This window comes from Tupaia chinensis, unplaced genomic scaffold (assembly GCF_000334495.1).
Source record: "Tupaia chinensis unplaced genomic scaffold, TupChi_1.0 Scaffold143756_1, whole genome shotgun sequence".
NCBI classification, from domain to species: Eukaryota; Metazoa; Chordata; class Mammalia; order Scandentia; family Tupaiidae; genus Tupaia; species Tupaia belangeri.
This window is the reverse complement of record NW_006203605.1, coordinates 1,348,920-1,361,832: the sequence shown is the minus strand read 5'-3', so window position 1 is coordinate 1,361,832 and position 12,913 is coordinate 1,348,920. Positions and strand designations below refer to the sequence as shown.

At 53.4% G+C, this 12,913-nt stretch overlaps 1 protein-coding gene across 1 annotated transcript in view; it reads left to right on the top strand.

Annotated features, from left to right (window-relative positions):
- Nucleotides 1–12,913, top strand: part of FKBP9 (FKBP prolyl isomerase 9) — a 36,996-nt gene that overhangs the window by 19,347 nt on the left and 4,736 nt on the right. The window contains 2 exon segments of the mRNA XM_027766853.1: nt 8,238–8,424; nt 10,413–10,558. Of these exon segments, the coding sequence (XP_027622654.1) occupies nt 8,238–8,424; nt 10,413–10,558 (333 nt within the window).

Here is a 12,913-nt window from a genome sequence, read left to right as displayed (position 1 = left end):
GTGAGAAAAGCCGATCGGGGCAGGAAATTTCCCCAAGGTAGTGTAGGCAGGAGACTGGTGAGGGTTATGGAGCTGAGGAAGCCACGTGTGATACACCCAGGGAGGGGAGTCAGTGGGCCCGGCCACGCGTCATACACCCAGGGAGGCGAGTCAGTGGGCCCAGCCACGTGTGATGCACGCAGGGAGATGAAAACAGCTGGCCCAGCCAGTGACCAACCCACACAACCTAGATTGAAAACCAGAAACCTCGCAGCCGGGAACTGCCAGGGCCTTTCGAGCCATGCTGTCTGCTCAGCCGGCTCCTGCCTGTAGGAACCTACTTTCGCTTCTGCTTAGTGCACACCTTCTACTTTCGCTGCTGGTGTGCTCCATGCAGTTCTGTCTGAAACACAAGACCTGGGATCTCAGCCTTGAAGCCATCCTCAACACCGCCATGTTTATTTCGCCTGCATCTGACTGGCCTCCCTGTCTACACATTTCGTTTTGTCAGCATCTTGATTTCCACTGATACAAGGATCTTAGGAATTTTCCTACTAGGATTTATATCATGGGAGCTAAGAAACTAAATTTGGGGCCAGCCAGTTGCATGGGAGTTATGGCTGGGTGGGCCCTCGAAAGCACTCCTGTGCGTATGTGCGTGTGTCCCAAATCCTAGAAGGGAGTGGAGCTCAGCTATCCCCCAGGAGTGCCTTCTCATTTCCCTCTATCCCCGGCAAGCACACACGCCCTATAGCAAAACATCATCTCATCAAGTTGATGGGGGTAGGGTATTATGGAGAATCACTCTTCCTCGCCTGAATTGAATCACTGATCTTTTTTTGGGGGGGAGGGGGCCCTCAATCAAAAGGACTTGGGCCTCCCCACGAGTGACTCCGGGGAGGGTCTTTCTGACTCCACATTTCCCGCGCCCACCGCGGGCGGGGATTCGGCGCTGGGCTCTTTCACTCCCTGTTACTGAGGGAATCCTGGTTAGTTTCTTTTCCTCCACTGACCAATATGCTTAAATTCAGTGGGTCGCCACGTCTGATCTGAGGTCCCGAATCACTGATCCTTAAAAAGCCACAGCTGATCCAGCTTAACAGACATCCAGCAGGACTGACTTCCTGTCCCGTCTGCTTAGTATCTCCACGCCCTGTCCTGTACCATGTAAATTTTTACCTTCTACCCAATACACACAGAAACAGGTAAGTACCTTGAGTATTCTTGTTTCAGTATGACCCAAGAACTGATCCTTTCTTTCTCTAGAAATAATGTGTTGATGGAAAACATTGGCTTAAATTATTTTTTCCTCTTCGTTTTCTGTCAAGCATGAGACAGAGCCCCGGGAGGCGTCTGAGGACTCAGACATTTTCTGGGCCTGAGACCCCTTCCTCTGGAGTCAGCAGTGGGGAGGGCGTCTTGCTGGAGACCCAGTGCTCCAGGCCGGGTCTGCCCCGCCCTCTGCTGACTAGGCTGATCCCGGAGGGGCGCCAGGCAAGGGTGTCAGGAGGCAGGGCTGCCATCTGTGGTCTCCCCACCATGTCACTAGACGTTTAAGCCTTGAGCCCTCTATCCTCTGTCAGAGCACCTTCTTGGCAGTCCTTCCCGCAGGTTGGAGGAGGGGTAGTGGCCTTGGACAAGGCCCTGGATTTCCCTGTGCTTTGTTCCTGGGGCCAGCCCTGAGGTGGGGAGTGTACCCTGCCCTGAGCTGAGCCCTGGGCTCCTCCCTGCTCTGCAGCTCCTCAGCTTCCAGCCTCTTGTGTAAGGTCCCTGCCTGTGGCGGGGAGGGGCGAAGGGCTGGCCCTTAGTCTCCCCATGTGTCCAGGCCCTGAGAGTGCATACGGACTGGGCAGAGGACCAGTCCCTCTGGCCCCAAGCGCCGTGCCGTCGGCAGGCAGAAAGCGCACCGCCCTGGCTCAGGGACTTGTGGGCACCCTGTGTGGGAGCTGGAGCTCAAGCCGGAGGAGACAGAGCTGGCAGGAGTGGGGTTCCCTCTGGGCTGGGCAAGCGGGCCACTGCCTTTGGGGCTGGCCGTCTGTGTCGGCGGAACTCTAGTTCATTTATCTACGATATGAAGCGTGTGCAGGCACACACGACAGGTGGGTGTCCTCAGCAGGGCTCCATCACGCAGCAGCCCCTGCCCAGCCCTCCAGCTCCTTAGGATCTTGGATGTCTCCGTCTGCACCTGGAGTGTTCTAGGCGGACCTGGGTAAGGGGTCTAAACCCTGTAAGCCGTGCTTCCAGCGTCACAGCTCCGTTTGCGGGTGACCGCACCGCCGGACCAGGCTCTGTGTATTCCTGAGAAGGCATTCTTGAGCTGAAGGCAGGATAATAGCGTCTGCATTGGTTAAGGGCTTGTTTGGAGAGGAGGCTGGTGGTGGGGCCATAATGAAATGTTGGATTATTTCCACCTGTTGCTGGTCAGCTCTCTCCTGCGTAATCTGTAGGTAACTGGAAATCCGGGTAGCATAAGTGTGTGTGTGGGGGGGGAGGGCTGCCTGGGGCAGGCAGGCTCGATGGCATGAGTTCTGGTCTTTATTTTTGCAGGCCTAGACGCTCCGTCCATCTGTCCTGATTCATTGATTGTCTGCCTGACTAGGCCTGCTCCAGGTGTAGGAAACGGAGCAAGAACAAAGAACTCTGTGCCCTCGTGGCCTTAGGTCCTGGTCGGTGCCCTCAGCAGTGCGCAGCGGGGCTAACTGGGCACCTGACAGGCCGTGCCTACTCCCAGACTCTGGCACATGCGCCGGCTAGTGATGGGAACGGGCCTCTCCACTTTCTGGAATGCTGGGGCCTAGATGCCCGGGCAACAGGCTGGGCTAGTTGTCAAGACAGTGCCTGACGGGCTCCCGTCGACGCGGGGCCGGGGTGTCCTAGGCACCTTCCCGTTGTCCTGGCCCCACGCCCACTGCTTGAACGCACGCTGTGTTGACCAGATGTGTCTGAGAAAGCCGCCGGCTGCTCGCTGGTGAGCCCTGGACATGGCGCTCCTTAGATGTGGTGGCCTGGGCCTGCCCCGTAGCCCAGTGTTGAGGGAGCTGGGTCCATACGGCTGACCGTGGCTTGAATCCCAGCCCTGACAGCTTGGAGAGCATGCTGGGTGTGTGTGCATCCCCAAATCCTGACAGGATGGAGAAAGGAGGAGGAGGATTGCAGCATGACCATGCCCTCCTGGGAGCAGCTGTTTCTCTTGCTCTCTGTCTCTCTGTCTCACCCTTCAATTAAAACACAAAACAAAGCAAAACACACTCGGTTGCCTCAGGAAAACTCAAATGGTGCCTGGGCCTGCTCGAGCACCACGTTCTGGGACACTGCATCGCAGGGCCCCTGGGGAGCTCAGAGGCCGTGGCGCCCCCTCGCGTGGGAGAGGGCCGCCTTGTGTTTTCAGGGAACTGGAGGACACGCCGATACTCGCCAAGCCTGAGACCTGTTCTCGGGCCGCGCTACTTCCGAAGCTCAGGGTGGGGACCAAGAAGGCACTCATTTCTCTTTATTTGTTTACATTTATTAATTTCTTCAAAGAGGAAGAGAGAGAGAGAGAGAGAGGGACCCCCTACCAAACCAGGTCTCACCTCAGTTCATCCCCAGTCTCAGCTACCCTGGCCTCCAACAGGCCAGGGAGGTCCTGGGAGATGAACCCCGGACGTTTCTGATGAGAGTCCAGTGGCATCACCACTGCGGCACTGCCTGGCCCCTTCTTATCTATTCATTTGTTGTGATTTTTCAAGCTGCCAAGTCTAGAACATGAACCAGGGAATCCGGCACTTTAACTTCCATGCCACCTGCTGACCCTTGACATTATTTTTATTTATTTTTTCTTTAAGAGAGATTTTGCTATAGGGTGTGTGCACTTGTCAGAGAGACAGAGAAATAGAGAGACAGAAAGCAGGAAATCACCCCTCGGGGGAATAGCCACACCACAATCCCTTCTCCTCGAATTTCTCCCAGGATTTTGAGCATCCATGCATACATGCCTGGCATGAGTTTTAAGCTGCTGGGTCTGGGACTTGAACTGTAGTCAACTACATAGGAGTCCTGTGACGTAATCATTATACCATCTGCTGAAGCCCATTTTAGCAATTTTTAAGTGTACAACTCAGGGCATTAAATATGTTCACAATGCTATGTAGCCATCACTTCCCAAAACTTATCATCCCCAGATACACTCTGGACCAAGTCTATAACCCGCTCCTCCAGTCCCTGCCCCGCAGTCACTTTTCTGTTGGTCTGTGCAACTTTGCCCATTCTGGGTACTGCCTACAAGGGCATTCCAGAAAGTTCTTGGAGGGCCACCCAGTGGCAAGATGGTTTGTGTAGCTGTATCCCACATGGCCATCTGCACCGTTCAAGTCCTGGACGTAGTGGTTTGAAAAACATACCAGCTGTGTGTGTGCGCGTGTGTGCGTGTGTGTGCGCGTGTGTGCGTGTACATGTGCCCAAATCCCGAAAGTAGAAATGGAGTATAAGGGATTGAAGCACGACCGTTACCCATGGGAGGTGCTTTCTCACTTCCCCTTTCATTCTGTGAGTACACCAGCCTCTAACAAATTTTTAAAAAAAAAGTTCTTAGAAAAATAAAATTAAGGGAACCAGCAATTAGCGTAATGGCTGTATCGCTGGACTCCCACGTAGTCGACCGCGGTTCTCGTCCCGGACCCCGTGGCTTAAAACTCACACCGGGCGCGTGTGCGGGCGTGCCCAAGATCCCGAGAGGAGAATGGAGGAGAAGGGATTGTGGCGTGACCATCCCCCCTGGGGGATGATTTCTCGCTTTTTGTCTCTATGTCTCTCTCTGTCTGTCTGGCGAGCACACGCACCCTACAGTGAAAAAAAACTCTCCAAAAAAAAAGAAAGAAAAGTAAAAGAAAAAGAAAATTAAGCACAAGTTTATTTTGGTGCAAACAGAATTTTAAATCTATGCATAAATCTATTTCAAATACACAGTTTCCATGAACTTTTGAAGGCATCCATGTAAGTGGAATCATAAACTTTGTCCTTCTATGTCTGGCTTTTTTTTTTTTTTTTTTTTTGAGAGGGCACATGCACTCGCCAGAAAGACAGAGACAGAAAACGAGAAATCGCCCCCCGGGAGGATGGCCATGCCACAATCCCTTCTCCTCTCGGGATCTTAGCCACCGGGTCTGGGACTCAAACCACAGTCGACTACATGGGAGTCCAGCGATGCAGTCATTAACGCCATTGCTGGTCCCTGTCTGGGTTATTTTACTTGGCATGATGTTTTCGGAGTCCATCCATACTTTATCATGTATCAAAATTTTATTCCATTTTTAGAAACAAATGTCAGAGAGTGTGTGCATTTGCACATGTGCACAAGAGAGAGACAACCCCCAGTGGCTTGTGAGCAGGCCTTTACCCCTTCTCCATTTCTCCACCCTGTAGGGTTCGAGGCGTGTGCTATTTTGTGATTCTCCCCAGCTTTCCGGCAGGGAATACAAGCACGTGGCAACAGGCTCTGCTCTTTTTTTTTTTTTTAAAGAGAGTTTTGCTATAGGGCATGTGCGCTCACCAGAGAGACAGAGAGAGAGAGTCAAAAACCAACCCCTGGGGCAATGACCACACTGCAGTCCCTTCTCCTCCGTGCTCTTCTCGGGATCTTGGGCACGCACGCACATGCACCCAGCATGAATTTTAACCTGCCTGGTCCAGGACTCAAGCCATAGTTGACTACATAGGAGTCCAGCGATGTAGTGATTACCCATCTGCTGGGCCCAGGCGCAGCTATTTTTAAAACAGGGTGTAGGCTGCTCTTGAGCGCACAGTCCTCCCACCTCAGCCTCCCTGTGCTGCTAAACTGCTGGCACTCGGGGCTCACGCCACTGTGCCCGACCTCCCTGCTGGGAGCCAGGAATGGAGCCAGCACCCCCCACGTGGTCCCAGCTTAGAGCACAGTGTTTTAGCAGTGCGTGCCCCCGTGGCTGGGTTGCCGAGTTGAGAAGCCGTCTTTCCTGGTGTTCTGGTGTTTCCCACTAGAGCTGCCTGTGACCTGGGCTGGGTAGCTTGGGGCTGATGGCAGAGTCTGCAGGCCTGGTCCCCGCCCACGCCACCCCACTCACAGCAGCTGTCACCATCAGGCCCTGCGCGTGCTCTAAAGCATGAGCTTCTCTAGTTACTTTCTTTACTCCGGACAAGCGCAGTCTTTCCTCGCCTGTACAGTGGGAGTCAGGGTTACAGTGCTGATGAGATGAATTCATGCATACGAAGTCCACACACTTGTGCCCGGAACTTACTGAGCACCCACTAAGTGCCCATTAGAGAGGTGATGCGGCTCGCAGTGGGTAGTGGTGCTGAGTCCTACATGGCTGATGCCACGGTCCGTGCCCCATAACCTGAAAAACATGCCGGGCACGTGTGCACGTGCCCAAAATCCTGAGAAGAGAGTGGAGAAGGGGTTGCAGTGTGGTCATCCCCCTGGTAGGGGTAGGTGTGGGGTTTTCTCACCTTCCCTCTCTGTCTCTCTCTCCCTGTCTCTCTCTGGTGAGCACATGCACCCTAGAGTAAAAATCTATGAAAATTTTAAAAAGAGCAACCAAAAAGCAGACAAGAAGCGTGTGGGGATGGGAGACATAGGCTGCTGGTGTTCGTGTCTGTCAGAACTCTGTCTCTGGTACTGTTTTCTTGAACAAGTTGTAGCATACTTGACTTGTCTTTCTTATACATGAAATGCTAATGACGATGCTTAATGTTCTTGATTCTAAGCAACTCTAAAGTTTTCACATTTCGACTCTCCTGACAGGACCTGGAGGCTTAGACAGCACCACCTGCTGCAGGTGCCCTCCACCCTGGAGGCACTCGTTAGACTGATGGGTGTCTGCCTCCCAGGTGTGTGGTGGTACAGGGATTTAATGAGAGGATATTTGTGAAAAATACTTTCATAAACTGTAAATAATTTTTTGAGAGGTTTTTTGCTATAGGGCTTGTGCGCTTGCCAGACAGAGACAGAGAGACAGAAAGCGAGAAATCACCCCCCGGGGGTTGGCCACGCCGCAATCCCTTCTCCTCCATTCTCCTCTCAGGATCTTGGGCACACACACACATGTCCGGTGCGAGTTTAAGCCACCAGGTCCGGGGCTTGAACCATGGTCAGCTACATGGGAGTTCAGCGACATAGCCATTACACTAACTGCTGGTCCCTTAAACTGTAAATAATTTTTGAGACACTTTTCAAAAGTAGTGATAATGAAAAAGAGTTTAATTAATAATTTTAAAATATTTTATTTAATTAATTCATCTATTTTTTTTCCTTTTTTTTTGGAGAGGTTTTTGCTATAGGGCGTGTGCGCTCGCCAGACAGAGACAGACAGAGAGATAGAAAGCGAGAAATCACCCCCCGGGGGGATGGCCACGCCGCAGTCCCTTCTCCTCCATCCTCCTCTCAGGATCTTGGGCACGCACGCCCACGTGCCCGGCGTGAGTTTAAGCCACCAGGTCAAGGACGCGAACCGCGGTGGACTATGTGGGAGTCCAGCAACATGGTCCCCGTATTATTATTTACCTTGATCAGAGAGAGAAAGAGAAAGGGAATGTGAGAAAACAAGCCACTAGGTCTGGGACTCGAACTGCACTTTCAATGGCAGTCAAGCCCCTTAACCACCATACCACCTGCTGGCCGACATCATTCCTTCTTTTCCAGCCAGCAGATATGTGCAGTAGCCAGAGACAGAGAGGAGAAAGCACCCCACAATGGTCACACTGCGGTCTGTCCTCCCTCACCTCCCCTTCTTGTTTGAGGTTTGGGCACGCGTGCACATGCACCGAGTGTGTGTGGGGTTTGGGCACGCATGTACATGCACCAAGCTCTGGGGCCTGGGTTCAGATGCAGCTTCCCATGCAGGCCGGCCCCCATGTCAGCACGTCGCTGCTGCCCAGGAGCTGTCAGCCTGCTCCCCTGGCCCCCAGTGCAGCCTGTCTGGGCCCGAGGTCTCACTGCAGGGCCCTAGGACACGCCACAGGGCCCGTGTTCACTGTGGGGCCCTGGAACACACCGTTGGGCCCATGTTCACTGTGGGGCCCTGGAACACACCGTCGGGCCTGTGTTCACTGTGGGGCTCTGGAACACACCATCGGGCCTATGTTCACTGTGGGGCCCTGGAACACACCGTCGGGCCCGTGTTCACTGCGGGACCCTGGGATACGCCATAGGGCCCGTGTTCACTGCGGGACCCTGGGATACGCCTGCCGATATGGAGAGGCATGTGGAGGCTGCAGGGCGTGCTCATTAACCCCATGTCTGCCTGCAGGGAAGATCCCCGGCTCGGCCGTGCTGGTGTTCGACATCCACGTGATCGACTTCCACAACCCCGCGGACCCCATCAGCATCACCTCCCACTACAGGCCCCCCGACTGCTCGGTGCTCAGCAAGAAGGGTGACTACCTCAAGTACCACTACAACGCCTCGCTTCTGGATGGGACCCTGCTGGACTCCACGTAAGTGTCACTGGCGCCTGTGGGAGCGACTGTTGGGCCCTCCCAGGTCGTGCTCGGCCACGGGGCCTCCCCACGTGCTGCTCAGCCAGCCTCCTTTCAGGGCTTGCTTCCGTGGCTGACTTAGGTGTGGCCGTAAGTCATACACCTTCTCTGCGGGAAGGAAACACTCACTCTTTCTACATTTTTTTCCTTAAGGAAAGGGGCCCGTGGCTGTTGTAATTAGGGTGGCCACTGTCATCTCCGGGGGCGTATCAGCTGCCGTTATCTGCCATAGTCTCTCCAGCATTTTGGTGGCAGCTGTGGACCGATGTCTTGTGGACAAGAACGTAGGCAGTGCTGGGCCAGCATCCGGGAGGGAGTCAAGAAAGGACCCACGAGCTTGGGAAGCAAAGGGAAGGAGGAGGGCGTCTGAGCACCTGGGGCATAGGGGCCGCTCCATATAAAGGCACTAAGGTGCCAAGACGCAGGTTCCCCTATCCTGAGATACCAGCGGGTCTGAGACCAGGCGCCTCCCCCCACAGTGGACAGCAGCCCCACTGTCTGCCTCTAGGTGACAGGCATGGGGCCAGCAAGTGGCGCGGCAGTTAAGGTGCTGGACTCCTTCATGGCCGACTGGTTCAAGTCCCAGACCTGGCAGCTTGCTTTCTCCCTCTCCACCCCCTCTGTCCCTCTCTGGTCAAATTTAAATAAATAAATAAATAAAAGTTAAACAAAATAAAATGTTAAAAAGAGAGAGAGTGACAGGCATGCCATGGACTTTGAAACAGTTGTTTTTAGTAGTGAGTGAGGTAATAGAAGCAGCTTGTTTTTTTACATTTTTGCTGTAGGGCGCTTGCCAGAGAGACAGAGAGATAGAAAGTGGAAATCCACCCCCCCACCCCCCGCCAAGGGGATGGCCACGTTGCAATCCCTTCTCCTCCATTCTCCTTCCAGGATTTTGGGCATGCACACACACTTGGTGTGAGCTTTAAGCTGCCAGGTTCGGGACTTGAACAGTGGCTGGCCATGTGGGAGTCTAGCACCTGCCTGCTGGCCTGCAATGCTTTTGATGATATGAATAGTGTTTATTGGGTTCAAAGGACGAGGGATACACAGTTCTTGCTCCTGGGGTGGTGTCCACAGAATTAGCTGCCACCTTTGAGAAAAGCCAGCCACCTGATTTTTTAACCAGCTTCCTCAGGGACAGTTAAACTGTCGGTCTCTCTGGCGTGGACTCACGGACACAGGCACTCAGCCCTCAGCCGTCCCTTCAGGGAGCCTTCCACGGTCTCTGCACTGAGCCAAGCACGCTGTGTGCTTTGCTGCTCGCTGAGACGTTTTCGGGCCAGCCCAAGACCCGACACGTGGCTGGCCGTGTGACTTCCAGCCTTGCAGGACACTGCACTGGCCCCGCCCCGAGTGGCCGGGCCTGTTGCCACCCTTTAATCCGCAGACCCCACTTCAGGGATAGCGGATATTCCTGTAATATGTTTTGCAGTGGAGGGCTCCATTAGCGCACAGCCAGTCGGGAGCCTCCCCTTCCCCTTCCAGAAGATGATAGGTGGGCCTTCTGCGGGACGAGCCTCGTGTGGCTTGCCCATGGTCCCTCCCGATTAAACAGGGTGTGTATCTTTGGCAGAAGTATTCTTGGAGAGAGGTGGGCTCACGAGACCCTCTCAGTTACCAGAGTCTTTTTTTTTTTTTGAGAGGTTTTTGCTATAGGGCGCGTGCGCTCGCCAGGCAGACAGAGAGAGACATAGAGACAGAAAGCGAGAAGTCACCCCCCAGGGGGGATGGCCACGCCGCAATCCCTTCTCCTCCATTTTCCTCTCGGGATCTTGGGCACACAGGCACATGCGCCCGGGGTGAGCTTTAAGCCACCAGGTCCGGAACGCGAACCGCGGTCGACTACGTGGGAGTCCAGCAACATAGCCATTACGCTAACTGCTGGTTCCCTCGGTTACCAGAGTCTTGACAACCTAACCAGGACTCTTCTGCTTCATTTTTAGGTGGAACTTAGGCAAAACTTACAACATCGTCCTGGGATCTGGGCAGGTCGTGCTGGGGATGGACATGGGTCTCAGAGGGATGTGCGTGGGAGAGAAGCGGACAGTGGTCATCCCGCCCCACCTGGGCTACGGGGAGGCCGGCGTGGGTGAGTAAGCAGCAGCGTCTGGGGTGCTGGGCATCGTCTCCAGCCAAGCCTCGTGCATCCCGGTGCCAGAGTTAGAGCGCAGCGTGCTCCTTCCACTTAAAACCCAAAGAATTCGGGCTGGCCACGGCCTAGTAGTTCAGGGAACTGGGTCCCACATGGCAGACCATGCATTTCATATCTTGGACTCGATGGCTCGAAAACCATGCCAGGGACCGGCCAGTGGCATGGTTAGAGCATCTGGAGCCCACGTGGCTTGAGTCCTGGGCTGGCAGCTAGCAAACATGCCAAGCATATCCATGCATGTGTCCAGAATCTTGAGCATGCATGTTCATATGTGCCCAGAATCCTGAAAGGAGAATGGAGGAGAAGGGATTGAGGTGTGGCCGTCCCCCTGGAGGTGGGTCCTCACTGTCCCTCTCAGTGTCCCTTTCCTCTCCTGGCAAAAAACCTTTAAAAGGATTATTTTTTATCTTAAATAAAGGTTTAAACAATAAACCTCAAAGAACCTGTGGTTTCTATTTTTCAAAAAGTATTTAAGTGGTTTTTTTTAGAGAGGAATTTTTGCTATAGGGTGCATGCGCTCGCCAAAGAGACAGAAAGCAAGAAATCACCTCCCAGGGGGACGGCCAGCCACAGTCCCTTCCCCTTGACTCTTCTCTTGATATTTTGAGCATGCGTGCCCACGTGCCCGTCATGAGTTTTAAGCCACCCAGACTGGGACATGAACCGCAGTAGATTATATGGGAGTCCAGCAACATAACCATTACACTGTCTGCTGTTCTCTGTATTTAGCATTTTTTAAAAAGAATTCTTTTACTTAACTTTATTTATTTCAAGTTGATGAGGAAGAGAGAGAGAGAGCAAGTGAGAAAGCAAGCTGCCAGGTCTAGGACTCCAACTGCAGTGGACCACGAGGGAGCCCAGCGCCCTTGACCACTGTGCGGCCCACTGGCCTGTCTTTAGCATTTTTATTAAGAGCCCTGTGATTTCACTGAGCTGTGATAAGGCCCATTGCCATCTTGGGAACCAAAGGGTGTCTGCAGTGAACCGGGATCGTCAGGCCCTGTGGTAGGCGTCCTAGAGGCGCGTCCAGGTGACCTCTGGGGCGGGGCATGAGGTGCCCCAGAACTGGTCCCTGACAGGTGGAATGCTTCTTGCTTATTGAGCTATCCAAGAAAACTTCAATTTGGAAGAGATTGATGGTTATGGAAATACAGGCTTTGCCTCGTCCTTATGGGAGTTATGCTCTACACCCTGGTTTAGGCCGGGGCGTGTCCACGTGGGGGTCCCGGGAGCCCTGTCTTTCCAGTGTCCACACTACTGGTTCCTGGAGGTGGGGTGGAGTCTGTGCTGGTAACCTGTGGGAGTCGGGGGCACTTTGGATTGATCTTTCTTTTTTCCACAACTTTTCACGTAATTGTGAGAGTACTATCTGCTTCTCCCAGCAATCCCAGCAGACACCCTTTATTTTATATTTAATTATTTTTAGAGAGAGATTTTTGCTCTAGGGCACGTGTGCTCACTGGAAAGACAGAGAGAGACAGAGAGACAGAAAGCGATAATCACCCCAGGAGGGATGGCCACACCACAATCCCTTCTCCTCCATTCTCTTCTTGGGCATGCACACACACACGCCCAGCATGAGTTAAGCCACCAGGTCCGGGACTCAAACTGGGGTTGACTACATGGGAGTCCAGAGATGTACACATTATGCCATCTGCTGGTTCCCAGGAGAAGCCCTTTAAAAAGTTGTGTATTCATTGTATGGACCAGCAGATGGCATAATGGTTATACCAATGGAGTCCCACGTTGTCAACCATGGTTCAAGTCCTGGATGCTGCAGTCTAAAACTTGGGCCAGGGCCTGTGCAAGTGTCCAAGACCCCGGGAGGAGAATGGAGAAGGGACTGCAGCATGACCATCCCCTGGGGGTGATGTCGTACCTTCTGTCTTTCTGTCTCTTTGGCAAGCTCATGCACCCTATAGCAAAAATCTCTCCCAAATAAATAAATAAATAAATCACTGTAATAGGTAACGTTTTTCTCTTCTTTCCTTTTTAAATTGCCTGAAAGGGTGTGCACTTGCCAGAGAGAGGAGAGAGATTATATCTCCTTTTTACGTGTAACGAACCCTGATCTATTTTATTGTGTTCCTTCATTTAAAAAAATGTTGATCTCCCCCCAACACACACACTGATTACGTGGCTCACCTGGGAACTCTGGCTCTATCACCCCACGTTTGTAAGGACGCCTGCCTGGGGGAGGTGGCTGGGCCTCGCCGCACCCCAGGCTCACACACCTCCCACCCTGTCCCGTGGCAGGCGGAGAAGGGCCCGGCAGGGGCGGGCCGGGGTTCG